General features: G+C 40.0%; 2 protein-coding genes and 1 long non-coding RNA gene across 6 annotated transcripts; 1 reads left to right on the forward strand and 2 right to left on the reverse strand.

The window, feature by feature from the left end:
* On the forward strand, positions 1-27,995 carry LOC119735937. Of its 4 annotated transcripts, none has more exons than XR_005272235.1 (4): positions 1-68; positions 4,956-5,097; positions 5,489-5,605; positions 27,903-27,995. It is a non-coding gene; the product is annotated as an uncharacterized LOC119735937 (long non-coding RNA). The 4 variants fall into 4 exon arrangements; XR_005272234.1 differs by lacking the exon at positions 27,903-27,995 and adding an exon at positions 8,160-8,812; XR_005272236.1 differs by lacking the exon at positions 27,903-27,995 and adding an exon at positions 8,160-8,812 and having other exon boundaries at positions 7-72.
* On the reverse strand, positions 12,934-15,291 carry LOC119735936 (G protein-activated inward rectifier potassium channel 3-like). The gene is made up of 2 exons (XM_038209893.1): positions 15,178-15,291; positions 12,934-15,082 (listed from the first exon to the last, which is right to left on the reverse strand). Exon 2 carries the CDS (start codon positions 15,028-15,030, stop codon positions 13,498-13,500), a length of 1,533 nt encoding a protein of 510 aa, XP_038065821.1. The 5' UTR covers positions 15,031-15,082; positions 15,178-15,291; the 3' UTR covers positions 12,934-13,497.
* Positions 25,882-27,829, reverse strand: LOC119735935 (G protein-activated inward rectifier potassium channel 3-like). Its single transcript, XM_038209892.1, has one exon. It carries the CDS (start codon positions 27,588-27,590, stop codon positions 26,043-26,045), a length of 1,548 nt encoding a protein of 515 aa, XP_038065820.1. The 5' UTR covers positions 27,591-27,829; the 3' UTR covers positions 25,882-26,042.
* Positions 27,996-27,999: the final 4 nt, after the last annotated feature.

Consider the following 27,999-nt stretch of genomic DNA (forward strand, 5'->3'; position numbering starts at 1 on the left):
AGCTAGCTAGCTAGATCGTCTCTTAGGCCTTAGAACTTCTTGAACTTGCTGTGCTGTTGCGGTGCTTGGTAGGTAGGATTTCGATGGTGCAATATATAGTAAATTATTTTCAGGAATTTGTGCTATTTTAAAGGGTTTTCTTTTCGCCTATGGGATAAGCCTATGTGTTATAATGCAAGTCTGCTAAAATTGTGCTATGTTAGTATGTTTTTGCAAAATAGGGTTTTTTAGTCATGCTATGGGAGAGCCAATTGACAGTGACTTGATGAGGTTGTCTAACAAAAACTTTTAACAGATAATTAGTGAAGGAAAATGAAGTGCGTCACACAGACAGAACAGTAAAGATAAAGTTATTGTGATGTTATGAAAATGTAGGTCTGTAGATCATTTAGATGATATATCAAATCATCGTCTTCTATTCTAACCTTCTTTTGAAGTTTATGATCTTTAGGAGCTGCCATGCCTGAATGGTTTTTCCCTAGTGTGTGTCTCTAAATAGTTTTGGTATTTCTTGTTACATTTGGGCATCTTAACTTCTATGCTAAAACAAGGAAAAAGCAAAATGTCTGATCATATTTGAACCATTTCTATGTTAAGTAGGCCTATATAATATTCCCTCCTCCACTGAAAATGTTCAGGATCCATGGATTAACCTTTTAAAAGTTTTGACCTCTTGCAAGGCTGCAAAAACTGTCTGGCAGCAAAGCCTGGCTTTAATCTTCTGCATTTTGTGCGATAAAAATTAAACAAAGAGTTCGGTAAAGAAATGTAAGGAGGGTGCTGCTGTATGATACATCTCATCAGGCATATTAATTGAAAAACCTTGTTTCAAGAGTAGCTGACTGTGTGGTGCTGGTGAAAGTGAACAGAGCCCTCTTGTGGCATGTCTTAACCAGTTTAGTAGCTGTCCTGTCCAATACTACGGTGAAAATGTGTTTTGACTGAAACTGCTGTGCATATATCGAACCAGTTGTCTGAGCTAAGAACTGTTTTAAAATTGTGATTTAATCTGAATGCCAAATGTGTGGTTCACATTAATTTTTGAGTCATTTTCAACTAAATGAGCTCACGTCCATATTTTTGTAAGTTGATTTTGCACAATAGGAAAGCAACTGGTGATGACATCATCATGACTTAAAATTCACTTCAATTTTCACCTTTATTTTATTTTTTTTTTCACCTTTATGTACATACCAAGTTCCAACCCAATCGAACTTGTACTTCAGAAGACTATTCTTAGTTCAAGACTGGAATTTGTTTTTACTATAATGTAGCCAGTTCAAACCACTGTGGTGGTAAAGGGCGCTATCAAAAAGATGAATCAAATCTAGGAAACTTTGACCAGAGAGATTTGGAACCTACATGTACCTTATCACTACCTCATGCTAGAGTTCCCAACTAAGACATGATTTGATTCATCGATGGTAGCACCTTTCACCACCGAGGAGGCTTGACACTGTCTGTCAGGGACCAGCGAATTAGGAGAAAATAAACCAACTCCAGTCTTGGATGACCAAGACTAGGGTAAATTGGATATTTATAAGGCGTTCAAGTGTCCTTCAATAACAATAGTGTTTTAGTACCGGTATCATTTCTGTGTGGTAACACCGTGTGGTGATAACTACTGCTTAGTAGATTTAGTTCTGAACTTTCAGTAAGTAGTTTTAGTTCTGATAAGAACGGTCCTGCTTAGTTCTAAAAGAACTTGTCTCTGTCTCAATGTTTCGACTAGCCTGCTCTAGTCAGCGTCAGGAGACTGAGAAGAGTTGGAGATGCTGCTCCTTAAGTAGGCTGTGCTAGGATTGGGAGTGCTTGTGTTGGTGGATTCTGATTGGTTGTCTTTGGGCGTTGTGTTGGAGTGGATGCCCTGCTCGCTCAATATCTACTCTGCAGTAGTTATTAATACCACATGGTGTTTCCGCAAACCGAAACGATACTGATACTCCACCATGCAATGCCTAAAATCTTATAATTTCGCTGGTAATGTACCCCCCGCCCTGCAAACCGGACGCTGGTCAGGGCTGACGTCATTTGAGCTCTCATCGGATAGATTTGCGTGACCTGTAACGTAGAACCATAGAGCTATATTAAACTAGCTTCCGGTGCCCATCGTGCGTAGCGCGCGCTAGCTGCATGCGAAGGTCAATCTGTACTTCCTTCACAAGATTCCGTAAAGCTCATCAGCCCTTACCAGCGCCCTGTTTGCAGGGCGGGGGGGGGGGGGGGGGGGGGGGGGAACGAACGAATCGTACAATATGTTTTACATTCCTACCCCTGAGGGCGCACTGTCATCGTGCGTCCCGAGTGGTAAAAAGATTCTCAGTGGTCCAAAGCTCTGAATACTGGACTTGTTAGATGGTAATCGATCAGTGGCCAATTATTTATGGTAGACTGCTGATTTTGAAGATCAAATACTACAAGTGACCTTCCACCCAATTATTAGAGAGATCAGCTGCGGTGGGAAGGTGCATTCAATGAAGAGCCTTTGTTTAACATGCACACGGTGATTCATTGACATGATTGAGGATGTGCATCACGTACCTTGGATATCTTTTGATCTTTGTAGGTTAGGTCATCATGACTTAGTGCCAGTGACTAATCTATTAATCTGTGACAATTTGCAGGTACACACGCGGATCTGATTGATCTGAGTTTCGAAGAGGTTTACAACCCCCCCCCCCCCAAGCCTTCTCAGTTCAGTGCTCAAAACTTCTAAAATAAAGTTTCTGTTAATCAAAGATACTCTAAAGTGTTTGTTTTTTTCATCTGGTTTTGTTTAAACTCAACTAGAATATTGCAGATTGAAGTAGAGTCCTCACAAGTCAAGCACAAATCAATTGCAGGTCATTCAGTGATAAACCGTCCACACAAACTCTGCCAAAGGCATATTTCACTTTCATCAATCCTTGCTTGTGTTCATTTCTTGTGATTTGGAGCTTCCTACGGGCCTGCTTGTGATTATAACTTTTGATGAACTTTACTAAGATTACCAATAAAATCAGCATGGTTTCGATAACATTTTGTGTAAAAAAACTGTGGTGTATCCTTGGGGTGTGTGGAGGAGGCGCCACGGGCCTGTCTACGCCGGCTGTGACCACAATTTTCTCAAATAAGGCAAATTTTCAATTGAGAGAGCCCTTCTCAGTGCTCCCCCCTCCCCAAACACCCCCTCCCCCACCCAGCCCCCCCCCCTCCCACAGTAACCTTTCAAGATCTGCCCTTTAGCTTGTTATAGAGCAAAGGCTCCAACTTTTCCTGCAAATTACTCAAAGTTTTCAGTAGCCCTCCACTCCTCCCCATTTGCTCCAGCCTTGCAACTTCATTACCCCAATTCTCCCCCTTTTTGCATTCCAGGACCTTGTAAAAACTGTCAACACAGCTACTGTGTCAAGCATTTTTATTGGCAAAGAATTCAAACATCACTGATCTAGTCGGGCCTTTATTGCCTCAGAGAAACACTTTAATTTTCAGTGACCCCTTCAGAAGTGTTTGTTCTGGGAACGGTGGCAATTTGGACCATAACATGTGCAAATAAAACCCACTTACCCATTTGACACACTTGCAGTCAGGCGATCAGCTTTTTGTACCTTGTACCTGGCGAGATTATGGGACCATGTGGGTATATCTTCCTGATCAATCTATATTCTGGAATTTGACTGCATTTTGTAATACATACTGAACCTGATTTTTATTGGGTAGAGTGAAGACATTTTTGGAAAATTTAAGATAAAGAAAAAGACAGTATATCTGTTCAATCATGTACCATAGCTAAATTGGAATGTTTATATTAAGGCAGATGTAAGAGTTAAAGGTAATATACAACATTTGCAAACATCAAAAAACAAAACTACCAAATGTTTATGAAATACCCGGTACCTTACTTGACAGTAAGTGAATAATGGCATGTGAAATCATGGCACTGTGTGTGATTTTCAAGGAAATGGAATTTTTGTATCAATTTCCAACGATGGTCGGCCAACCATTGCTGGAAAAACTTGTTTTGACTTTTTTTTCAAATACTGCCCCCAATTTACCCCATGTCTATAAACTGCTCCATTTCGTCTGAAGTAGGGTCAGGAAACCAGGCTACAAGAACAGTATTTTTTCTTGGTTTTTTTTTAGCATCTACATACGACTAGGAGCACAAAACTGCAGTGTTATTTTTAACAGTATTATAAAAAGTACTATCCCCCCAATCCATCCATTTCTGAAAATTGAAGAAAAAATCGAATGTTGTACAGATAACCTTTAATAAGGGTGTGAAATCTCAGCTTTAAAGCTGATTTTAGCTTTTTTTATTTGGATTTCAGCTTTTTTCAGCTTTTTCCCTCGCTTGCTGTGTACAAAAGTATAGGAGATTTCCAAAATTCAGCTTTTTTTTTTACACTTTTCCAGCTGTTTTTCAGCTCACACCCACCCACACTCCTGGGTGTCACTCACACCCCTGCTTGAAGTTAGGAAAAGTTAAGCCAGGAAGTTGAAAAAAAGAAACTAGTTCTTGGTAAGCCTATAGATACAAGTACCGTATCTACATTCCTGCTTGAACCTAATCTGCCAGTAAACTTGGAATTGTACATTATACAAAAGTTTTCTTCATTGTTTCATTCGTTGGAGTTTTAGTTACCTAGTAGATGAAGGCAGGGCTTGACAATGCCAACAACCTGTGAAACCAGTGTCCATATTATATTTTCCATTAATTTTCTTCATTTCTCAGTCCATATGGATTTTCAAAACCTTTTCAGAGTTCTGCTCTTTTATCATTTTTTAACACTCAACAGATTGCTTTATGGTCACCCTCACCACTCCAAAGGTTTATAGGCAAGCTCACCTCATATCCAAGATTTGAGAGGTTTTGAGAAAAAGAATATCAAAATCAGGAAAATTAGCTTTGCATAACGTAAAGATTTCTCTCAAGTCAAATATAATCTGATTTTCTCTTGTACATTTTACCCTAGAGTTGAATGTCGGGGTAGTCACAACTGGATCTGAAAGAACTTTCCATATCCCAAGTGTAGAGGATGCCACCTATACTTCAGGGTCAACCCAATCAGAGTAAAATTGGATTCAAATTGACCAAAGACTGGACAAACAAATCAGGTACCATTTTTAAATGTTGTGAATATTTGACGTAAATTTGTTCATCACTCTAGAGAGAATTTCAAGAAAGTGAACAACTTTTTGCTAACTCACTTACTGCATGTGAAACGGGTCGACACAACCAGAGTTAAGGATTCAAATCGACAAAAGACTGGATAAAATCCAGGTACCTTTTTTTTTTCATTTTTATGAATATTTGAAACATAATTGTTTTAATTACTCAGAGAGGATGTCAAGAAAGTGAACAAGTTTTTGCTGACTCACTTTTGCTTCATGTGAAAAGGGTTGACCCAACCAGAGTTTAGGATTCAAATCAACCAAAACTGGACCAAAAATCCAGTTTTCCATTGTTCATCTTCATGAATCTTTGAAACATTTTTTTGTCAATCAGAGAGAATGTTGAGAAAGTGAACAAGTTTTTGCTGACTCACTTTTGCTTCATGTGAAGAGGGTCGACCCAGCCAGAGTTAAGGATTCAGATCAACCAACAACTGGACAAAAAATCCAGGTACCATTTTTCATTTTGATGAATCTTTGGAACATTAAATTTTCTTCATCACTCAGAGAGAATGTTGGGAAAGTGAACAACTTTTTGCGGACACACTTTTAGGGTCTGAAACTCACTAAAACAAATTGTGCCATGATTTGCAAGCTGATGACCCTTAAATTTGAAAGTCACTGTTGTAGTCTGCACTGCTCCAATTGACGTCAGACTTGGTCGAACCAAAAATTGTTTGCCAGAAATATAATTCTTTGTGCAGAACTTTCTTTCTCTAGAAATAAATTACCAATTCAGGATTGTCTGGCATTGATAAGGCTGTTCCTGGGGTTAAATTTGTCATCGCTTAGACATTCTCACGGGGACTTGACTTCCTTTTGACTTTCCAAGCCCCCCTTCCCCCCTCCCCCCCCCCCCCCCCCCAGCTAAATATAACATCTTGTAACCGCAAAATATTAACTTAAGACACAGGGTACACCGCACTTTGTATAAGTTTCAAGTTTTTCAATTTTTCAATTTTTTTTTATCATACATTTCTCAATTTTCAATTTTTTTTTTCACCCCAAAAAGTCTTCCAAGATTGCTTTTAAGAGGAACACAGGTGTTTTCATCAAAACAATCTATATCCTTAATTATTTGCTTTTATAGAAATTTTGTTTTAGGGAGATTTTAAGTTTGGATATTGGGTTTATTGCCCTTCATCGACATGGTTTTTAAATTTGTCGGTGAAGGGCAAAAAGATATCAGGTTTTGGTTAGAACTGTTTTTTTTTTGTCAATCAGTAAAGAATTACTTCGTTTTGTGGACAACCCTTCCCTTTCCTCAATCATTCAGTGTTGAAGTTCCCCAAAAATCCAGAAATATCTCACAAGGGGGGGGGGGGACACGTCATTGGCGTCCCCCGCCCAAAAATTATCCCCCTCCCCCAGATCGCGGCCCATGATGGCTGATATATAATTCGACCAATTTTAAAGATTAATTTCTCTTATGGCAGCTGTCAAATCGTGCGGGAAAGTGGCTTTCGATCAAATTAGAGAACATTTTTCATCACCTCTTGAGACTGCTTACATTAATTTGTCGAATATTTCAATCAAAAAATGTGTTTTCCCGTTAACTGGTTGATAATCGAGTATTCGTGATATTCTGCTCTGCTGTACTTTTACAAATGGATGGATTTGGGGTTTACTTTTTTCATGGAGGAAGGTGGTTTTAAACACTGACCTGTTTCAAGTTTTGTGTTCAAAAAGTCAAGGGGAAAAAAGCCGTTCTTGTAGTCTGATTCCCTGACTCTACTTCAGACGAATCCGGGAGCAGTTTATAGACATCGGGGATCGTCAGGTCAGGGAATCAGACTACCTCGCTTGCACCCATTCACGGATGTGTAACCGATTGCAAACAAAATGTGGACTAACTTAACTTAGTAAATTGGTGGCAGTAGTTGAAAAAAAGTCAGCCGACCATCATTGGAAATTGATACAAAACTTCCACTTTTCTTGAAAATGCGGACCTCAAATTTAACCTCAGGTCAGAGTAACCACCTTCCTTCATAAAAAAAAACAGATGCCATGATTTCACAGGTTGCTTGAGATTACGGTCAAGCAAGGTATTTCATGATAATTTGGTAGTTTTGTTTCTTGATGTTTGCAAATGTTGTATATTACCTTTAAAGACATTCGACTATTTTCCCCAACACGAGCTGCTGCCTATGAGTTGCAGTTTTGTTCACAAACAAAACCAATCTGTCCGCATCGATGGCTATCAAGGGCTAGTTATTGTTGTGATGCAATGTAGCGCTGTGGTCTAATGGCTACGGTGTTCGACTCATATGTGTCCCCTGATGGGGAACAAGGGGCTTGTGTTCTTGGGCAAGACACTTTACTCACTATTGCCTCTCTCGGCCTAGGAGTATAAATGGGTACCTGTGAGGGTAGAGATCAGAATGCGCTGATACCGGTAATTTTGGCCTGATACCGGTAATTTTGAATCACTTTGAGACCTTTGGTATAAAGCGCTATGCAATAGTGTTCTTTGTACAAAATGCAGGAATTTGGCTTAATCCTAGAAGCCTTGAAGGGGTGGAAAGAGCTTTTTTCTACCTTGCAAATTTGCAATTCTTTTCAGTGTATTTGGGCTTTGGTTGTATTATAAGTCTGATACAGCCCACAAGGACACAAGTGGAATATGCCATTTTGTGGGAAAACTTATTTCTAAAAAAGAGGTACCCGGTACCTTTTGAAAAGATTTCCCCTTTTTAGTTTTCTCAAAGTTATAAACTTTAACATTATTTTACAGTCAAAAAACATCGTTTCCTGTTTTGCCACAATTATGTCCACATCACGCGCAAGTGGTTCAAAGAGGTTTTCAAAATCTAACTTAACGCAACAAAAAATATTCAAACTGACATTTCAGAAAGAATTTAGGGCAAAAAATACTGACTCGATAGTACTGTCCAGTATTGCTTTCGTATAAAATGTAAGAGTATTTGAGCTAAAAGCTAAACTGAGTTTATCGAGGGTACATGACTGTATAATGGAAGACCTGGATTTTTACCCCTTTTTTTTAGGGCTGTCGCAGAGTGGGAAATTTGAGTCACAGTTTGTCAGTGAGCAGTTCAAAATTCCCAGGCCGCAACATTTAGGGATATTGCACCAACCCCTGGATGGATGGGGCTATCGATGTGTCATTGCATGCATGCTCTAGAAGTTAACAAAATTTGCTCAGCTCCATGGATATAGTGTACTACAATTTTCGAGAAAATACCAAGACTTCGTCTTCTAGCACTCTGCATTTCCAAAACTCTGTTGACATATTGTTGGAAATCACCTACATTTCTTGATTTGTTTTTTGAAAGCAAGCCAGACAAAATAAATTCACGGCGTGTTTACCACCAGTACGATCTTTAATCCAAGTAAGGCTTTTGAGAATAATTCAGTAACTTAGTTTTGGGGTACATGTATGCAAATGATTCTGTACTGTACGCCTTTAAGGGGAGGAGATGACATGCAAAATGTGAGTCCTAATTAAGCAGGTCATCAGGGGAAACTGGATCTCCTGTTTCGGAGGGGAAGCATAAAGTTCAGGCTGAGGTAAGCTTCTGAAAGCTATAAATAAATTTGGTTTCTTTGTTACTAAATTCATGGTGACTGATATATTTCCACATAGGCCTACATAGATTCACTTTTGTAATTTAACAATAAAAACAACTGATAGATGTAATTGCTTGGTCTCTGTTTCTGATTGTATGCATACATAATGAATGTTTACTTGTTGAATCTTGCAGTTCATTTTAATACACTGTACATTTATAGTAAACATAACAAGTGGGACAAAATTCAGTTAACTTCCAGAAAACATGTTCCTTTTCATGCCCAAAAAACCCCCAAAAGAACACCTCCCAAATAATCTGGACGGTCAGATTTTTCTCAGTAGTTCAGTGTGCAAGATTTCAGCTTTCACCTTGTTATACACAATGGGTGGTTGTTGGTATACAGCACTGAATTTTCCCCTTTTTTGTAACAAGTTGTGAGTTTTACATGTGTATTTATAAGGTTTTATGTGCGCAAGATTTGAGTCCTCACCTTGTAATACACAGTGGGTGGTTATTGGTCCACAGTACTCAATTTCGCTTTTTTATAACAAGTTGTAAATTGTATTCATAAGGTTTAATGCATGCTTGCTTTACCTTTATGTATAATTTGTATGGTGTTTGCTTAGCAATCCTTTTTGACAGGTTCAGGAATTTAATTTCATTCCTTTGTATACATTTTCATGGACTTTTTGAAAAATTATTCTATACACGTCAGTTCTAACCTTGTCCTTGATCTTACTCGAGCAACTATTGTCTGGTTTTATTAATTTTATGGTTTGTAGTTTCATTTTATGGTCTGGCTCAAATTTTCTTTGGAATACATATATATGTACATGTAGATTTGTAAGCCAACAAATCTCAAAGGAGACAGCTACTGGAGTCTAGCCAGGGGGAAAAAAAAACAACTTTAGAATAAGTTTTAACAAACAACAATGATAAGATAAAAATACAAAATACATGCAACTTGCGTTTTTCTCTCTGGTTTATTCTGGATCCTGCCGTATTTATAATACTATTTTTCAAATATTTTCTGTACAATAGAAGTCTTTCACTGATTGTGGTTTTTTGAAAATTAAGTCATCTAGAAGTTTTGTCTCTTAGAAAAGGCACATTTTTGGTTTGTTTAAAAAACAAGAAGGCTTGCCTACGTCAGTCAGTCTGTTAGTTAGTTATTCAGTCATAAACTTAATCAGAGGACAGTTATGGCCAAGTTTGGGCAAGGACCATTAGTCGACTAGTGGTTGATTTGTGACGTACCTTACACCTGCGCACTGATAGCAACGTGCGAACGTCTCTAGTCAAACGCTGGTCAAAATGTCATCGCAAAACTTCTGGATCCTGGCCCTCTGCTAGCGTTATGAATGCGCGCGGCTATTGGTTACCAGCGAAGCAACCAACCCCAGTAGGCTGGTTCCAAATAGTCGACTAGCGTAGTCAACCACCGTCGACTAGACAGAGTTCGGGCAAACGTTAGTTAACCATTGGTCAACTATAGTCCTTGAGCGAACTTGGCCTATGCTGACCCTTAATTTGGGTTCAGCAGAAAGACACATTTTATTTGCATACTGTTTTCAAATTAACTGATTAAGTTAATGGAATATTTCAATTCCACTGTTTTTTGTCGTTGTACTACATGTTACTTCCCTGTGATCCTCGGCCATTTTCAAATTCAGCATAGAACTGTTTCAGCCTCTGCATAAAGTACGTAAAATACCATAAAAAGATGTTTCTAGATCCCAGGTTAACTTGGAAGTGCTTAGAGGAGCAACAATGCACACATCGAAAAGGCTAAAAACGTGTACTTCTCCACAAGCACAGGTGTTTTGCCTAAACACGATCGTAAATTTCCTCTTGGGAAAAATATGCATAAAAGACAACGAAAATGATAGGAATGCAATCAATCTGGGCAATAAATTTAAGCTGAAATTGGACATCATTTCATAGCAATGAAAAGGGGGCTGGGGAGTTGACTCTGCATATGTGGCTGTAAAAATCAGACATTTTTGTGAATACATTCCGATTTGGTTGAAAGACATACAATTCATTAATTCTAATGTCGTATTAACACGATTAACATCAAAATTCAATATCCCTGAAGCAAGTGATGCAATCTTTTATTATCGTCTTTGCATTGTTTTGAGCATTGCATCCCAACGTTTCAGCAAAAAAAGAACCTTTTGGGCATTATACAAAATCACAAAAACATGAAAGTGGAGAAGCAGTTCTTATTTCCAGCCAAAGAAAGTGTTAATTTTTGGAATTGCTTCAAAATATTTGCTTACCTGTTTCAGCTTACAGAGTGCATTTAAATGTTCCTTGATATCTCTACCAATAAGTTTTCTCTTTCCATATTAATGAAGTTAGATTTTATAATGTTGGTGCACGTATTTATTAATAGGTGTGGGGTGGTTGATTATATTTATCTGTTTAATGTAAATTTGTTTTTATCTAATTATTGATTAGTATTTTTTTCTTGTATTTGGAGTACCATGCCACCTTTCCCTCTACCAACTATAGTTTAGCAGTTAAACTTTAAAAAAATGAAATCAAATTGTGAAACTTTGTGGAAGAACAACAAATCTTGTTTATATATTGTCAGAGTTACACAGTGAGTCCTTTGGCCTAAGAAAAGTGTTTTCAAAAATATATTCTAAATAAAATCAGTGAAAGCCACAGATACATTTGTGAGTAATTTATGTGCTTGAACTGCTAAATATTGCATAGCTAATGATCCTGCATCTCAAACACGTTCATGTCCTATTTATAAAAATTCCAAATTCTGTTTCACCTTCATTAAAAGTAAACAAAAAAATTAAGGAAAATCTTTGTGACATGTAGTTGATGTCATTAGACAAACATCTGTTGGCACATGTAACTGGTATCAGCACAATATACATGTTATGTAACAAGTTTGGAGCTGAAAGACTTTTTGTAGAATACTGTAATTCATTCTATTAATATTCTTACCTCTGACACATTATGTACCCAGGGTCAAGGGCGGATCCAGAACACAATTTTTTGGGGGGGATGGCCAAAAAATGTTGGTCCCCCAAAAAGTGGGTCCCAAAAATTACGGGGTCGGTTCGGGGCCTGCTCAAGGGCCCCAAAAAATTGTTGGATTTTAGATGCTCTGTAGTGCAATCTGAGGCAATTTCTGACCACTTTTAAAACCAAATTGTTTTGAGGAAAATATGGTGGTGTATGCAGTGCCTGCCTTTACTGCGACATCACAACAACAAAAAATGGTGTTTTTTTTTTCTTGTTTGGCCCACGTTGACACCCCCCCCCCCCTGGATCCGCCCTTGCCCGGGGTAATCAAGTTTGTCGATCTTAATTCATAAAAAATTAAAAAACAGAAAAATGTCTGTCCATTCAGTCCAGTTTCTGCCTAACTCACTGCCCCCAATACTAGAATGGTAAAACCTGAATTGACTTGAAACATGCAACCAGAACTCCTTACAAGCATACCGGTAGTTCCACGTCTCTGCACATGCATTCTGATTATTCACAATTTGTTCAAAACTTAATTAAAATATTCAATACATCCAGCCTCAGGCGTTCAAAGTGAAACCTGTCACTCCTGTCCAAAAAGAGTTTCTTCTGTGTGGCTTAATGTGAGCCAAAAATAAATAATAAAGTATGCCAGAGCTCAGCTCAGTTTTTTATTTGGTTTGCATGTTTGAAGAGTTGTTAACTTGTAAAAAGACAAATTTGTAAATACTCATCTTGTCTTCTGAAAGGGTTCCTTAAAGTAATCATCTGTACTCATTTTTATGCAACCATTCAAGTGAATTAGCATAATTCCCTGAATACACATGTTCAGAATGTAACTTTACTGTTTTTTAGTTTCATAGACCTTAGGCCAAAAAAAAAAAGTCTCCGGTTTCTGGTATGCGCGCGCGCGTCGCCGCAGCCATGCGCGTCGGCAAATTAAAAAAGGTTTTTTTCAATGAAAGATGATGTTTCAAAAACGCCAAACTCACTGGTTTGACTGGAATCCTGCTGCTGCACAATTTTAACGTGTTTTTAGATTGGGTTATGGTCGAGAATAAGCTAGATGTGGCCTCTCTGGACTCCCATATATTTGCACTAAGTTTAGTCGGGCGCCATTTGCAGTCATCAGCCGACATTTGAAGCAAAAAAATCAGGTTAAAAAAAAAAAAAAGCCGCGTCGCCGCACCACTTTTTGGGCAAGCTCCATACCAGAAACCGGAGACTTTTTTTTTTGGCCTTATCAACGAGAAAGCCATTTTTGATAGTGTTCCCTGAATTTTATTTACAAATACGCGATTTTGACGCCCGATAATGTCTCGAGTTTTTATACATTCGAACAAATCAATGAGCGCATTTACATTTACGCAACAAAGTCGTGCGACTTATCTTGCAAATTTCAAAAATCGTGCAACATTATCACGTACATTTGTTCACTCACACGCGCGTGTGCGGCGTTGCCGCGCGACATAGTCGTTGCGACAAAATCACGTATATGTTGCCTTGTAAACTGTTGAATGGGATGGTGCCAGTCTATTTCTGCTTTCCAAGCCTCACTTTCAGGCTTTTTTTTCGTGTGGCTTAAAACATTAAGCATAAATTTAATCACAACCTTTTTAATTATTCATCAGAGCAGACTGAGATTAATTTGTAATTCGCTTTATTTCCCAACTTTCATCTCTATTCGCAAGTTCCAAAAGTGAAGATTTCAATTTAATATGGCCGACTCGTGAATAAAGCCTTTATATATACTTCCCTCCACCAATGCATAGGCCCAAGTGTTATTTTGAAGGTGAGCAGTTACCATGGTAGCATACATGTATCAGACATCTGATTCCATTGACTCCCACCTCGTTACTCCAGTGATCGTCGGTGTACTTGGAGGGGATTCAGTTTCGTCGACACAAGTCGCAGTTATGCCGTTGTAGTCAGGGGGATTGTCATCCTCCTTGATGTAGTGAAATTTCTCCTCCATCTTCTCAGCGAATCGTAGCTCCTTGCTGCTTTTCCTCATCCCCAGTCCTCCTAGGTTATTCGGAAGACTCCTGTGGCTCCTCAGTCTTCCGTTGGTCAGCGTAGGCTTGAGGGATTTCCCCGTTTTCTTCATGAAGTCGAGCTCGTACGCGCTGCTCCGTGGCGTGTCGGCCACTGGATAGGTGGCATTGAACTGTGTGTAATCAATGCTGAGGTTATCATCCGTGTCGGCCATGGACACAATATGGCTGCTGAACCGATGACCCCACTTGATCTCTGAGGGAAGGTAAGACGTGCGGGCCTGCGTGAGCAGTCCAGTCTGCTCCACAACACCCTCAAGATAGACCACGATTTCGAAGGAGTTCTCCAACAAATCGATGTAGGAGTATTTGTACATGGGACTCTTCTCGTCGATCACGTGACAGATGATGAGGGGCCAGACTAGAAGGAGATTATCCTCACCCGTTGATGCCCCAACATCCATTGGATGACTGTACAGCGGGATGCATTCCTCTTCCTGGGTGATCTTTGGTCTGATCAACTGAGCTCGAGTCCTGGCATCGAAAAGATGGCTGCTCCTGATGTCGCCAATCCGAAACATGAAGCACAGTTTGCCATTGCGTTCAGCTATCACAGCATTTCGGCTGAACTTGATAGTGGCGGCACGCTTTTTAGGACGTGCAATTTTAGCGAATACGCACCCCACGAGAATGGCGTCGACCAGCGCACTAAAGACTGATTGGATGACGACTAAGGAGACCCCGATCCAACACTGCTCAGTGACAGAGCGAAAGCCATAACCAATGGTTGTTTGCGTCTCAACCGAAAACAGAAATGCTCCGATGAAGCTATCGACATTTGCCACACAGGGTTCAAAGCTGGTGTCATTCCGGCTGAGATATCCCAGGTCTTGGTGCCACCAGGCTAGGCAGTACCAAAGACCGCTGAATCCCGCCCAGCCACTCAGATACGCCAGGCCGAAGAACAGGAGCATCAGACGCCATCGCAGGTCAATAAGCGTCGTGAAGATGTCCGTGAGAAAGTCGAGTTTATACGTGGCCTTGGTGTTGTGGATGACGTTGCAGGCGCCGTCCTTGTTCACAAGTCGCTTCAGCTTCATTTTCTTTCTCATGTTAGCCTGGTGGATGATCTTCTGGACCGACCTGCGTCGCTGGAGGTGGTGGCGGGGCGCCCCGTCATTCTTGGTGACGTCGCTGAAACTCTCGGACCAGGGAAGCGCCGGGATGGTATGGTCACTCTCCTCCAAATCCTCCGACACTGAACAGCTCAGGCATGGTCTGATGGGCCCCTGCCCTGGCGGCCGTGAAAATCGTATCACCTCACACTCCCGACACTTCTTCTCTTCTGTCGATGAAATCATCGTGCCGATTCCAATCGATCAAACGACCGGTTCCAAGGGTTACTTTTTCCGCCTACAGACAATGAGAAGACAAACATCAATTAATAAAACAAAGTTCACTTTGCTGGTTTCAGTTTGAAAGCTTATAAAATGCAAGTTTCAAAGTACCTCTTCACAATACCCTAAAGGTACAGGTGGTAGATAGTTTAAAGTTTCTCACTGAATTAATCACTGTCCAAAGTTCATAGTTACTAATAACCACAGAGTTGATGGTATAGGTGTGTGACACTGACACTGTTAGCTTTTGATGTGTGCACACACAGGTACTACAATCACCAACCCAGTTCTCCTGATAAGCAATATATTGTTATCATTTTCTTATCAAAGTTTAGACAGAGTTCACTGTTTTAATAATCCTTTTGACTCTGAGCATTCTGCCTAAAAGCAAAAACAAAAACAACATGTGCCAAAAAATCTGACACGGACCAAGTTTGGTATGTTATTATTCAACAGTAAAAAGGACATTGTGTTATCAACTTCCTGAAAGTTTGTGAATCTCAGCAAGTGGATCCTAAGTTTTACCATCAATAGAGTTTAATAGGAAAAGGTTTTGCTTCAGACAATTAAAGCAATCCACAGAGCAACTACAGTTTCATTTGCACTATCCAAAAAGTAACTGACAAAATTTTTGTTCAAAAGCATCGTACATGTACTTGGTTTAAAGATAAATGGCACTAAACTCCCTGTAAAATTATTTTTTTCTGGCATGCTGTGATTTTCAAGAAAACAATAACAAAAGGTCATTTCCAAAGATGCGTCTAAAGACGCACTTTTGGAAATTTCCGTTTTTAATTTGACAAATTATCCATGAATGGGTGCGCGCAAGCATTGACACAACGCACTCGCGCGCGCGGTTGCTATTATTTTCTCAGTTCCGCGCGTGATATCGCGTAGCGGAAATTGGCTGAATGAGAACGTGTCCCGGATGTTGATTTTGGGCACAATTCAAAACATAACTCGGCAACTTCTAAATATGAATTCAAGAGATCCCAGTCTATTGTTTTCTCAACAATCACTGAACTAAAAGTTTCTCGGGTTAGTTGTTTAGCACCCTTAATTAGATTGTGAGCACTTTTGTTCCTGAAAAAAGGAACAAATGACAACTGATGTATAGTTTTAAACCAGCTGGTTAAGGGTTTCTCTTGGTTTCAACAGTGCTGTAGTACTCGTACTCTGTACCCATATTCGAGTACTACTCGAGTGCCTTTTGAGAGTACTCGTACTCGTACTCGAATGTCAAAGTACTCGTACTCGAAATGACTGTCATACTCAGGCAGCAAAGTACTCGTATTCGACATGTCAAAATTGTACTCGATAGTTCAAAATGGTTGATTGGCGAACTGTAATTGTACTCAGAGGTACTCATTCTCAAACTCGGCAACCTAAGTACTCGGCAGTACTCGGCAGTACTCGATACTCGGAAAAAAAGTACTCGACCACAACACTGGGTTTCAATCAACACAGCTGGACCATCATACTTCACATAATTTTCAAAGAATACTGCTTCTTTAAATTCACATTTTAGTGAGTTATAAGAAGAACAAGTTTTGCCCTTACAAAGGGACTTCAATGACTGTAACTTTCCAATCTAACTTCATTGATATTGAAACTACAAAATGCCAGTTTTTGGCTTTAATACTTTTGTACAATCTGACAAACAACTCATTTTTTCTACTAGGCCTACCTTTGGCGATATACTTGTGCGTGTGTACACTTACCACCTGTTTGACTGCGTTTTCAATCATACCTATTTTTTTTATGAGTACAGCCTGTAGGCCTACACTAGGTCAAGTTGCCATTCACTGAAATATCAGGTATTAATTTATCTGACTGGCCCCAAATGTCAATTGTTCACTATCTGCAGATGTCACAACGTGGGCATCCGCATTCACTTCCTGATCATTGAGAATTACCAGTACTTTTCCTGTCAAAACAACTCTTCCCCTAGGCCTATTGTACCAGGAAAACTTGTGTCTGGCAGTACTATAACTGCATGCGCTCATGAACTTTAACAATTTTTTTATAGCCCACTAGTACTATAGGACTGTTCCATTCAGTCATACCTCTTTTTAAGCTCTGGCAGGAGCTTCTACATGTCACTTGGTGGTCTCAGTCGGTTGGTCCATCTATCTGTCCCCGAAATTGACCAAAAATATTTGACCAAAAATTGACCAAATGCCGCATCATCATCAGCTGTACATATAAAATGCACTCTTACCGAAAGTTTTGGGAAGACCGGCTTTGTGTCGATCGAAACACATGCAAGTCTATTTCGCATATGAGTGAGACATTCCCAAACTGGGCCTGAGTTTATTGTGAAGTATATAGTACTTGTTTTTATATACCGGTAGTTTTATTAAGGCTATTTATAAGCTTGCACCAGTGAATTAATAGGAAAAAAAATCAAGTTAAGTGAAAACCAACATGCAGAACTTACTTTTACAATAGCTTCACAGGACTCCCGCGGTATATATACCAAAGTATAATAAAAACTAAGTATCTGCCATGAAATTTCACCAGTTCAACGCCGCACCAGGTCAAGTAGTACACTGCTTTTGTCCAGTCATGCCCCAAAAATATGATCTCGGTGCTTTTGCCAAAAAAAAGCACCTGCTGCGTGCTTGAAGGAAGTAGACAATCACTCCATGCAGGCGAGTGGCACTGAAAAACCGTCACCCTCAGATCCCGGTATTTATAGTGTTATCTGCTGACCCTGGGTGATGTAATGGGTATAATAACCCTGGACCACTGGGTGACCTTATACAGACTAGTGTGTCATAGTCACCCCTTGTGAAGCCCCTCCTTACCCCCCTCCCCCTCCTTCCCCTAGGGTTTTAGACAAGATTTCTTTTGAGGCCACAGCTGGAAAAGAAATTGTTGTTTGGGTATATTTACAGCTTTTTGAAAAAGTTGTAAAAGTTTTCTTGACCCAAACAAGTTACATGTACTTTCGGCTTGCTTTTTTCCCTCAGGCACTTCGAACTGGAATTTTTTCTTCTTCGGTTTTTCACATTTTAACTGTGTTGCATGGTAGCATATATATCGTGTCCTCCTCCAGCCCCCCCCCCCAGTGCCACTAGGTGCCCCCCCCCCCCCCACACACACACACAAAAAGTAATTTTTAAAGTAATTTTTTGAGTAATGGAACAGAAGATGAGTGAAGTTGACTTTTTTACTCAATTCTAATCCCCTTCATGCCTTGACCCTACGGTTTTTATAAAATGTTAATTTGGTAAGAAAAACTCCTCCAGCCCCCCCCCCCCCAGTGCCACTAGGTGCCCCCCCCCCCCCCCACACACACACAGAAAGTAATTTTTAAAGTAATTTTTTGAGTAATGGAACAGAAGATGAGTGAAGTTGACTTTTTTACTCTATTCTAATCCCCTTCATTGACCCTACGGTTTTTATAAAATGTTAATTTGGTAAGAAAAAAAGAGCGCCCTCTAGCATCAAGAGTTCCATGATCATCCCCCTTTTCTAATTTGGCTATGCCACTGACATGTATGCCAATACTCCTGTCCTACTAGGGTGCATCATTTCCCATAAAAATGGCCAATAAAAAATCACAATTTGCTTTCCATTCCATTTTTTTTTAAAGTAAATAATCAGGATAACATGATAGTACTTTTCCAGTTGTGTTATTTGTGCGAACAAAACTTTATTTTTGGCGAAGCAGCCGGAAATATTGGATTGCTGATACATGTATATTTAATAATCTTTCAGAAGGTCATGTTCTCTGATTGGTCAATCCAGGATCACTGTCACCTTCGATAGGAAGCCACGGGGAGTCTGGGAATAGACAGGATGAGGGAGGGATGCCAGACTATTTTAGGGATCATCGTTGTCTCCACGTGTACATGGGGCAAGAGTTCAAATATAGCAGAGGTTCCCTTTTGTGGAAACATAAGTGAATGACTAACCTAAGAAACTCGATGCTCCTAGTTGGGGCTTTCCTTTAAGAGTGTTACAAAACACAAGTTTCTTGTGTTGAAGGAAGGCATAAGGTCAGAATTATTGGGGGGGGGGGAGCACCGCTTCAGTTTACCGGCATTTTTCCCAGCTACATTTTGCTTTCAGAAAAGTGTAAATGGAGTGTCGTGGCCTCATAGTCTGGAGCATTGAAGCATTGAATTCGTGGTCTGCAGGTAATTCTGCAGGTTGTGGGTTCGAGTCCAGCCTGCGGCTATGGTGCGTGTGCCCTTGGGCAAGGCACTTTGTCACTCATTGCTTCCTGACTCCACCCAGGAGTAGATGGATACCCGTGAGGGCAGAGATGGTTATTGTGGTTGATTTTAGCTGCTTTGTGCCAAAAAAGGGCAGAATCCTGCTGTATCCGCTTCATTCACAAGTACCCCCTCATGGGCAAAGAAAGTACAGTTGGGGGTGACAGACCGACGCCATCTTGCCTGACTGCAATTTTGCCGCGACGCGCGGCTGTACCACTGCGTGTACATAGTACCTCTGCGTGTACATACTGGTAGTACAAATCCCCTGGTGTATGTGCGTCACACACAAGGAACGGTGCGGTCAACCAGCTAAATGTACCGCCCATGGGACGTTGTTGCTAGGTAAAAGGGCGCCCTCTTTTGTTGGCGCAAGGAGCCCATACTCCCCAGGGAACTGAGCATGTTTTTTGGAATGTTTCATTGGCCCAATGAGAAGGGTATTTTTTATTTTGCGCCTTGAGCACCAATGCTGGTGGATACGTGCACTTTAAGTTGTGTATAAAGGGAGATGTAGTGATGTTTTTTAAGTATAATAAGCCAAAAATTACAAACTACAGGGAATTTTGTAATCTTTTACAGTTTGGTTTCAACTTTTTCATACTTGGCACCTTCAACCCTCCAATTCCCCCTCCCACCCTTGATCTCCATCCCGCACAAAACACTGAAACCTATAAACCTCTCCCACACTCCAAACTTCAACTCATCCCAATCTTATCTCAATCACCCACCTCTAATTTTACTCTCCCTTCTCCCAATTCCTATCCCGCCCACTCTGCAATCCAACCATGTCCTCGCCCAATACATAAGAAACAGGTGTGTAAATAACTCCAATACCCAATCTTTCCTCACTGCAGCCAAATCCCTGGACCTCCACACTCCAGTTGCAATAACTGCCCAAAGTGGTTTTTTTCAAACCCTCTCCCAAGTTGTAGAATCTATACTTTACTGGACTCTCAAAACTCTGCTGCCCCATGTCTGATTTCACACTCAAATGCCAACCCAGCTTCTCCAAAATCCCCATCTATCGGTAACAATTTAACCCTCCACCCCACCCCCCCCCCCCCCCACCCCTGTCCAGTGGCCTAGCCAGGATGTTTTCAGGGTTGGTTGGGGTTTTTTTTTGGGAGGGGGGCACGGCACCAGCATGTTGTGAGGGGGCACCAGCATGTTGTAAGGGGGCACCAAGGGCTCACCCGAAAAATATATTTCACCAAAATTGCCAAGCCACCACAAGTGGTACACATTAGAAAGGGGGGGGGGGTGCCCTGGACCTCTTTTGACGCTAGAGGACGCTCTTTTTTCTTATCAATTGATTCTCACTTCATAAAGCTGTACGGTTTTAAGGGAAGTCAAAAATTGTTTAAGATTCCTCTTCCTTTTAATAAATCAACAACAAAAAAGATTGTTGGTGTTTTTTTGGGTGGGTGCACCTGGGGGGGGGGGGCCACTGGGAATTTGTGTGGGGGCACAAGCCCCCCAGCCCCCCCCCCCCCCCCCCCCACCCCAGCCTTGGCTACACCACTGTCTCCCCCCCCCCCCCCCCAATATATTTGCACCACCCCAGCACTTTCAAACCTTTCCAACTTTGAATCACATTTACCAAAGCAAAAATACTCCACGGATACTCAACCACTTCCTATTACTAGGGTTGCAATGGAAAGGGTTATTTCCTAGAATATTTGGAAAAAATTCCCATAGAAAGTTTTTGAGAATAGTCAGTACTACCGGTACCAGTAGTGTTCAGTGAAAGTTCAGTGCCTTTGTCTGTGCCTTTGAGACAGATCCTGGTAGGGTTGAAACGTCGTGCCCTTTAGGTCAATCGGATCAGTGGTTTGCAGCATTTCTTTCTTCATTTCTTTCTCAACTTTATTATGAAAGAGCTTTTGTATGTTTTGTTGGCAGCCGTGTGAAGGCATATTGGATAATTTATTGATTCAAAAGATACGATATCACATGTATATGTACACAAGGTATACATTTGATAGGTTTTTATCTTGAAGTGATGTGAGCATTTACATTTGTATCAGCTCCTGTGAGCATTAATCTGCTCCCAGGTACACTGGACATTTTGATGTGTATTGCAAGTATAAATTTATATCATAATCTCAATTTGCCATGTTGGTATTAACGTAATGAATATACAATTATCCATTCCCATGCACTGTTTTGTAAAATTTACATGTTTATATGTAAATCCCCTTCTCAACTGTTTCAATCATTAATTGGGTTTTCAATTTCTTACCTTTGAGCATTGAATACAGTGTTTTTTTTTGTCAGTTGAAATAGCATTGAAAAATGGAAGGAATTAAGCTGGGAAAGATTTCTATATACGAAGTTCACTCAACACGCTGTGTACAAACCCTATGAGATTGGACTGAAAAATTCTAAGTGTTTTCTAAGAAAATGCTTGTATTTTCTCACTGCTCAAATTGACTTTGATGACATGAAATTGCTATCTGGGGGCTTGTTAGTCAATACAGAGGAAAATTAGTGAACTTCGTATATGGAAATCTTTCCTTAAGCTGTTGGGTAAAAGTTTGCCAATGCATGCGCATTTGCATATTTCGTAATTCGCAGCATGAACTTGGCATTAATTGGCATTTGTTAAGTGCATGCATTACTCCTTACTGTCAAAATTTTATTTTTGTTTTTTCACCAAAGAAAGTTCCACCAAATTTGTCAATTTCCTGGTGGGAATTTACCAGGTTCAAAAGTTCCTGGAAAGTTTGCAAATCTACACCCAATACAACCTTGCCATGATCTCTTGACCACATTTTCTAGGTTTGGTTTCTATTCCATTTGGTTACATCATGGAGGAAAAAGTACGTGTGACCGCTATCTGGGGGGGGGGGGGTGGATTAAAGGGTATTATTGTACATGAAGTGAATTTTTCTTAGGAATAGACTTTGTGCAACTTTGTACTCCTCTTGAATGTATGAAAACTATTTGACATCCCTTTTTGGTTAATTTGATTGAAAAGTGCAATTCTTTAAACATTTAAAATTGTCCATGCTTTTCTGGACAACTGAGGGCGCTGTTGCTGTGATGTCATTTCAGGAAGAGACTGTTCAGTTCCGGGAGTTTCTGTTCAAATTGTGAACCTGAAAATAGGCTCATTGAAACCATTTTTGAGAAAAGTTTGCTCATTGGCTTACTGCCATGTACTGACACTACAACAAATCACCAAAGAAATGAAAATTCACGATAGCAAAATATCCAAAATTCTGGCAACTTTCGGTGCTGAATTAAATGTTAACATAGAGGTTTCTGCCTTAAATGACATCACACTTTTGCTCATGAATATGGAAACTCGCATTAGCACAATAACAACAAAATTGTTTCATTGTTTTCTTCAAAACGACAGCTTGCTAGAAAGAATAATTTCACAGGGAGTTTAGTCCCATTACTATCTTAAAACCAAGTATGCTTATCAACAGTTATTACGTCAGTTACTTTTTGGATAGGTGCAGATGATTGATTGTAGCTTTAAAAGGATCTAATTTGACTTTTGACATACTTGTACTTTTAGCAGCAACACCCTGAGCATAAATGATATGTGATCAATAATGAAACAAAGTTAACAACTGCCCATAAATACACTGTAACAGGCACATCTGGTTTATTGTGGATAATGTTTATAACAGAATCTTTAGTTTTGCAAAGCAATAAGCATTTCAGCAAAAGTTATTGTACATGTACATTATAAAACAAATAACTTATTACTGTCATCATTATAGCTAATCTATACTTTATACAAAAGCGAAAGCAAAAGTTCATTTCATGACTTTCGTAAGCAATGAAAGTTTTCTTTTTAGTGATGTTCATCCTTACCACAAAAAATTCTGTTTTGCTTTCAATTTCAAAATGTTCAAGCAATCCTAAGTGAACGTAAATTGATTTTTCAAGTAACAATAAAAAAACGACTGCGGAATATTTTCATTTGGCATCATTTGAATCATTAAATTCATTTATTTGAACCAATTTGGTTTCATAAAACAGCGCAGATTTCTGCATTCTTATTAACATAATTTGTCTTCCTTGAAGTGAAAAAATAGCATAAACTGAAGCAAGCAGATGCTTAAACTAGTCCTTATAATGAAATTAATGAATGTGTACCATTTCAGTAAAAAAAAAAGGAAAACAGTTAATCAGCTGAAACATGTTTATAAATATTATTTACATTACATTTCATGCAGAAATATACCTCAGTAAGTGAGCCTTTTGTTTTAATAAGGATCACCATTTGCATAGATGTCATTAATTTTTTGTGTGGAATGCTGTCGTTTTTTATGGAAAGCATAATTTTTTTACAGAATAAAATAGGCTAAAATTTACACTAATAAATACTTTAGGTTTGGCTTCTGATGTATAAAATCATATTTTGTGAGGCGTTCAGAGAGAGAGACAGAACTGGGCAAAGGACAACATGAGGGTGTGTAGGTATAAGGAAAGAAAATAACACTATCTCTACAGTGCTTTTTGTTGCACTTCAGTCGTACATTCCGTTGACAAGTTATGGCTGTGTAAAGCTCACATTTATTAACAAGTAAAAAAAAGTAAAAAACTAAGAAAACTAGTAAAGGCCTATAAAGTTTCGATTTTTGTCTTCGTGAGAACGACAGATGGCAACTGGTTTTCATTAAAAAAAAACACTTTCATTCTACATTTCTTATTCTATTTTTTCCCCCATTTTTCTCTACTACAGCATGTGCCCAGTTCCGTCTCATTTTTCCAGAATGCCTCACATTTGTGATACAAAAATTTATAACTGTTTGGAGTCGCTTTGTGTAAGGTCGATTGTTATCAAAGACCTGCTTCCAATGGACTCCGTGCAGGGACTATAGATGGCGCTGTGTAGCCTAATAATGAGAGCAGTCATGACAAACTGTGCGCACCTCTGTGCTCCAATCAAGTTTCAACTGTATTTGCATGGACATCTACAGGGTGTCTCCAAAAAAAATGTAGCAGTCAGTGAGACAATCCATCAATGTGACCTGCTTCACAAAAACGGGTATCAAGTCGCGTTGTGCTTTACCGTGTAATGGCCCGCTCAACGTTGAGAGGGTGAAAATTTCGTCAAAATGTGATTTTATTTTTTTGTCAAAAATGACGTCTTTATTACCTAAAGTTTCAGGGTTCATTCACAGAAATGTTGATTTTGATGAATAAATTGGGAATAAAACAACCATTTTGAGTGCATCGTGCCCAAATCTACAGCAGAGCCAGCTACTTCGAAGCCTGTTTCCTCAGTTGTGTCATTCGAACTCCAAGGAAGTAATTAATAAAAATACGCAAATACTTCCTATCTCCAGAACGGGAGGGGCTATGGAACTCTATTATATACCAAACTGAAAGCTTACGTTGTGGGCTTTCCAACCATGCATGTATATTTACTCAACCCTTTTTTGTGGAGCAGGTCACAAATATTAAGAAATACTAGCACTCTCTTTTTGCAAAACTTATCTACAGAGTCTGAAGGAGTAGTAAATACTCTACATGATTGTCTTTATCCAATCTCATTTTGACACTCCAGTCCAGAGATACAGCTAATTAAATGAAAGGACTTGAATTCCAAGTTCGGCCGCTTGGTATCTGTTGAAAGGCATTCACATACCAAGAGGGTGAAGAAAGTGGCCTAAACAGATTTTGACAGTCTTTACAAGCTTTGCCGTAACTTTCCAACAAGAGGTCCAAATCACACAGAACAAAAGTCCTGTCAATGGTGAAGAAGTACTCTATCATGTCTACAGTCTTACATCTCATGGTAATTTTTTTTTTACCAGAAAAAAACAAATAAACAAATTAGTTTCCTCAGCAAAAAAAAAAGTTGTTTGTCTGCTACAGTTTTTTTTTGAGATACCATGTATAGTGATTATTGTTAGAGAAGACTTTTGCTCACTTTTTGCAGTACTGTGGGCCTAGTTTGTGCACAGATTCAATGGACTTTTCAAAACAATTTACAGAAACTATATATACATTGGCTAGTAATCCGTGTTTGTAAATACAAGATTTGATTTAGGGAACTTTAAAAAAAAGTTTACTGTTTTTTTATCTCATTGCACAAAAATGTCATCAATGGAATGCTATTCATTAATTAAAAGAAAAGAATATCAAATGTTTAGATCATACAAAGTTCTAAAAGTTCTATTTACATGTAGATCTGAATTCTGAAACTAGTTTTTTTTTTGCAAAGTTTGGTAGACTTCTTGCCATAAAGCTCATAAAGTAGGGTTTCCAATACAGATTTGTTTTGAACTAAATTTCTTGTTTTGACAAAAATATTTGGTTTTTAGGGCACTGAGTTTTGAGTTTCATGTAACTCTTAAATCAGGCATGAGAATCTTCCTGGTTAAACAGGAATTCCTGGGGTTTTTTTGGTTGCCCAAAGTTTTGCGTTATTATTTGTTTTGAGCCTGTTTTGTTTTGTTTTTTTGCCTGATTTCACATCTTTTTTCCTGTCTTTGCACAAGTTTCTTTTTTTTTCATTGAAATTCATTCTCATGCTAGTTAAATGTATTAAAAGGTTGCATAGTTTGCTGTGGAGATTGTATAAAAATAACAGTTAGTATTTCCTTAAAATTAGAATGGACCCTGTCTCCAATTGGATGAAAAGGGTCAAAGTTGCATAGATTCTCTGTGGATTAAATGATATATGCAGACCAAATAGACAAGGATTTATGTACAGCCCCCCCCCCCTAAAAATACAAGCATATATTTGCGTAGAGAATATTTACCATGGAAACCACATCAGATATTAGATTCCATGAAGTCCCAGCTATTCACTCCTGCTATCGTTGGTGTAGTAATAGGTGATGCTATTTCATTGACATACACAAATCTCATCGTTTCTTCATTGTGCATCGGTGAATGTTCCTCCTCCTTGTCTGTGTATTTCTCCCCTTCTTCATCATCATCAGATGGCTCTTGGTAAAACCCTCTTTCCTCGGATACTCCGGTGTTACCTTTGTCGTTCCTCCTCTGCCTCCCACCGGCATTTCCGTTCGCCATCATTGGCTGAAAGGACTTCCCAGTTTTCTTCATTACGTCAAGCTCATACGCACTGCATTTTGGTGTGTCGCTCACGGGATAGGTGGCGTTGAACTTCGAGTAGTCCACGCTAAGCTTGTCATCTGTGTCCGCCATGGACACAACGTGGCTGCTGAATCGATGGCCCCACTTGATCTCTGACGGGAGGTAGGAGCTTCGCACCTGAGTGAGTAGCCCAGTCTGCTCCACGATGCCCTCAAGACAGATGACGATTTCAAACGAGTTCTCCAACAGGTCGTAGTAAGAGTACTTGTACATGGGGCTCTTTTCGTCTATGACGTGACAAATGATGAGAGGCCAGACTAGAAGGAGGTTATCCTCGCCTGTTGACGCGCCAACGTCTATGGGATAACTCTGAAGAGGGATGCATTCCTCCTCCTGGGTGATGCGCGGTCGAACCAGTTTGGCACGAATCACCGTGCCAAAGAGGTGACTGTTCCGTATATCGGCGACGCGGAACATGAGGCAGAGTTTGCCGTCTCTCTTGGCGATCACAGCATTGTGGCTGAACTTGATGGTAGCTGCGCGCTTTTTAGGACGGGCGATTTTGACGAATATGCAACCGACGAGGATGGCGTCGACCAACGCACTGAAAACTGACTGGATGACGACCAAGGTAGGTCCCAGCCAGCATTCCTCGGTGACGGAACGGTAACCGTAACCAATGGTCGTCTGCGTCTCAATGGAAAACAAGAATGCGCCAACATAGCTGTCCACGTTGGCCACGCAAGGCACGAACTCCACGTCATCGTGGCTGAGATATCCTAAGTCGCCATGCAACCAGGCTAGACAGTACCAAAGACCGCTGAATCCCGCCCAGCCGACAAGATAAGCCAGACTGAAAAACAGGAGCAACATCCGCCATCGTAAGTCAACGATGGTCGTGAACAGGTCGTTGATGAAATTAATGGTGTAAGACGCCTTAGTGTTCTGCACAACATTACAGGTGCCGTGTTTGTCCACAAGCCGCTTCAGTTTCCTTTTCTTAAACATGTTCACCTGGTGGATGATTTTCTGGAGGGACTTTTGGCGCATCAGGCATTCCGGCTTGTTCTTGGTCTTGGTTGGGCCACTGAAACTCTGGGACCAAGGTAGCGCCAAATTATCACGGTAACCCTCCTCCATGTCTACAGACACCGAGCAACTCAGACATGGTCTCATCGGCCCCGACCCAGCTGGCTGAGAAAACCGTGTCACCTCACACTCGTGACACTTCTTGGTTGTCGTCGGCGAGATCATTGTTCCCATCCAGTTGTGTTACCAACAATCAACAGGTTGTTCCAACTCCAAGAGTTTTCTCTAAACTCTGAAAGAACAAACATCAATGAGAAATCACCACAAAGTCCACATTTTATTCCCCGAGAATTGTCTTCTCACTCCAGTTTATATGAACTTCTGCACATATTGTTGTTGGGAAAAGGTAAATTTATGGCACTTGTATTGTAAGCGCTCAAGCAAACTTGAGTCCCTCTAACCGCATGGATAACCATGCACAGTGCTGTATGCTTTGTGAAACCCAAGCTTTTTTTTACGGCCCATCTGTTTTCTTCATTCAAACAGCACCAAGTGTGGAAACCCACTCTATAATTGGGGTCAAGGGGAAGGTCACACTCCATGGTTGGAGGTTACAAGGCGTGCAGACTTCAAAACTTCCTGA

The sequence above is a fragment of the Patiria miniata genome, unplaced genomic scaffold (assembly GCF_015706575.1).
Source record: "Patiria miniata isolate m_02_andy unplaced genomic scaffold, ASM1570657v1 HiC_scaffold_29, whole genome shotgun sequence".
In the NCBI taxonomy this organism is placed as follows: domain Eukaryota; kingdom Metazoa; phylum Echinodermata; class Asteroidea; order Valvatida; family Asterinidae; genus Patiria; species Patiria miniata.

Bases quoted from the DNA above. Each gene is read 5' to 3' on its own strand.
- LOC119735936 (XM_038209893.1), bottom strand. From the start codon at position 15,030: ATGATTTCATCGACAGAAGAGAAGAAGTGTCGGGAGTGTGAGGTGATA.
- LOC119735935 (XM_038209892.1), bottom strand. From the start codon at position 27,590: ATGGGAACAATGATCTCGCCGACGACAACCAAGAAGTGTCACGAGTGT.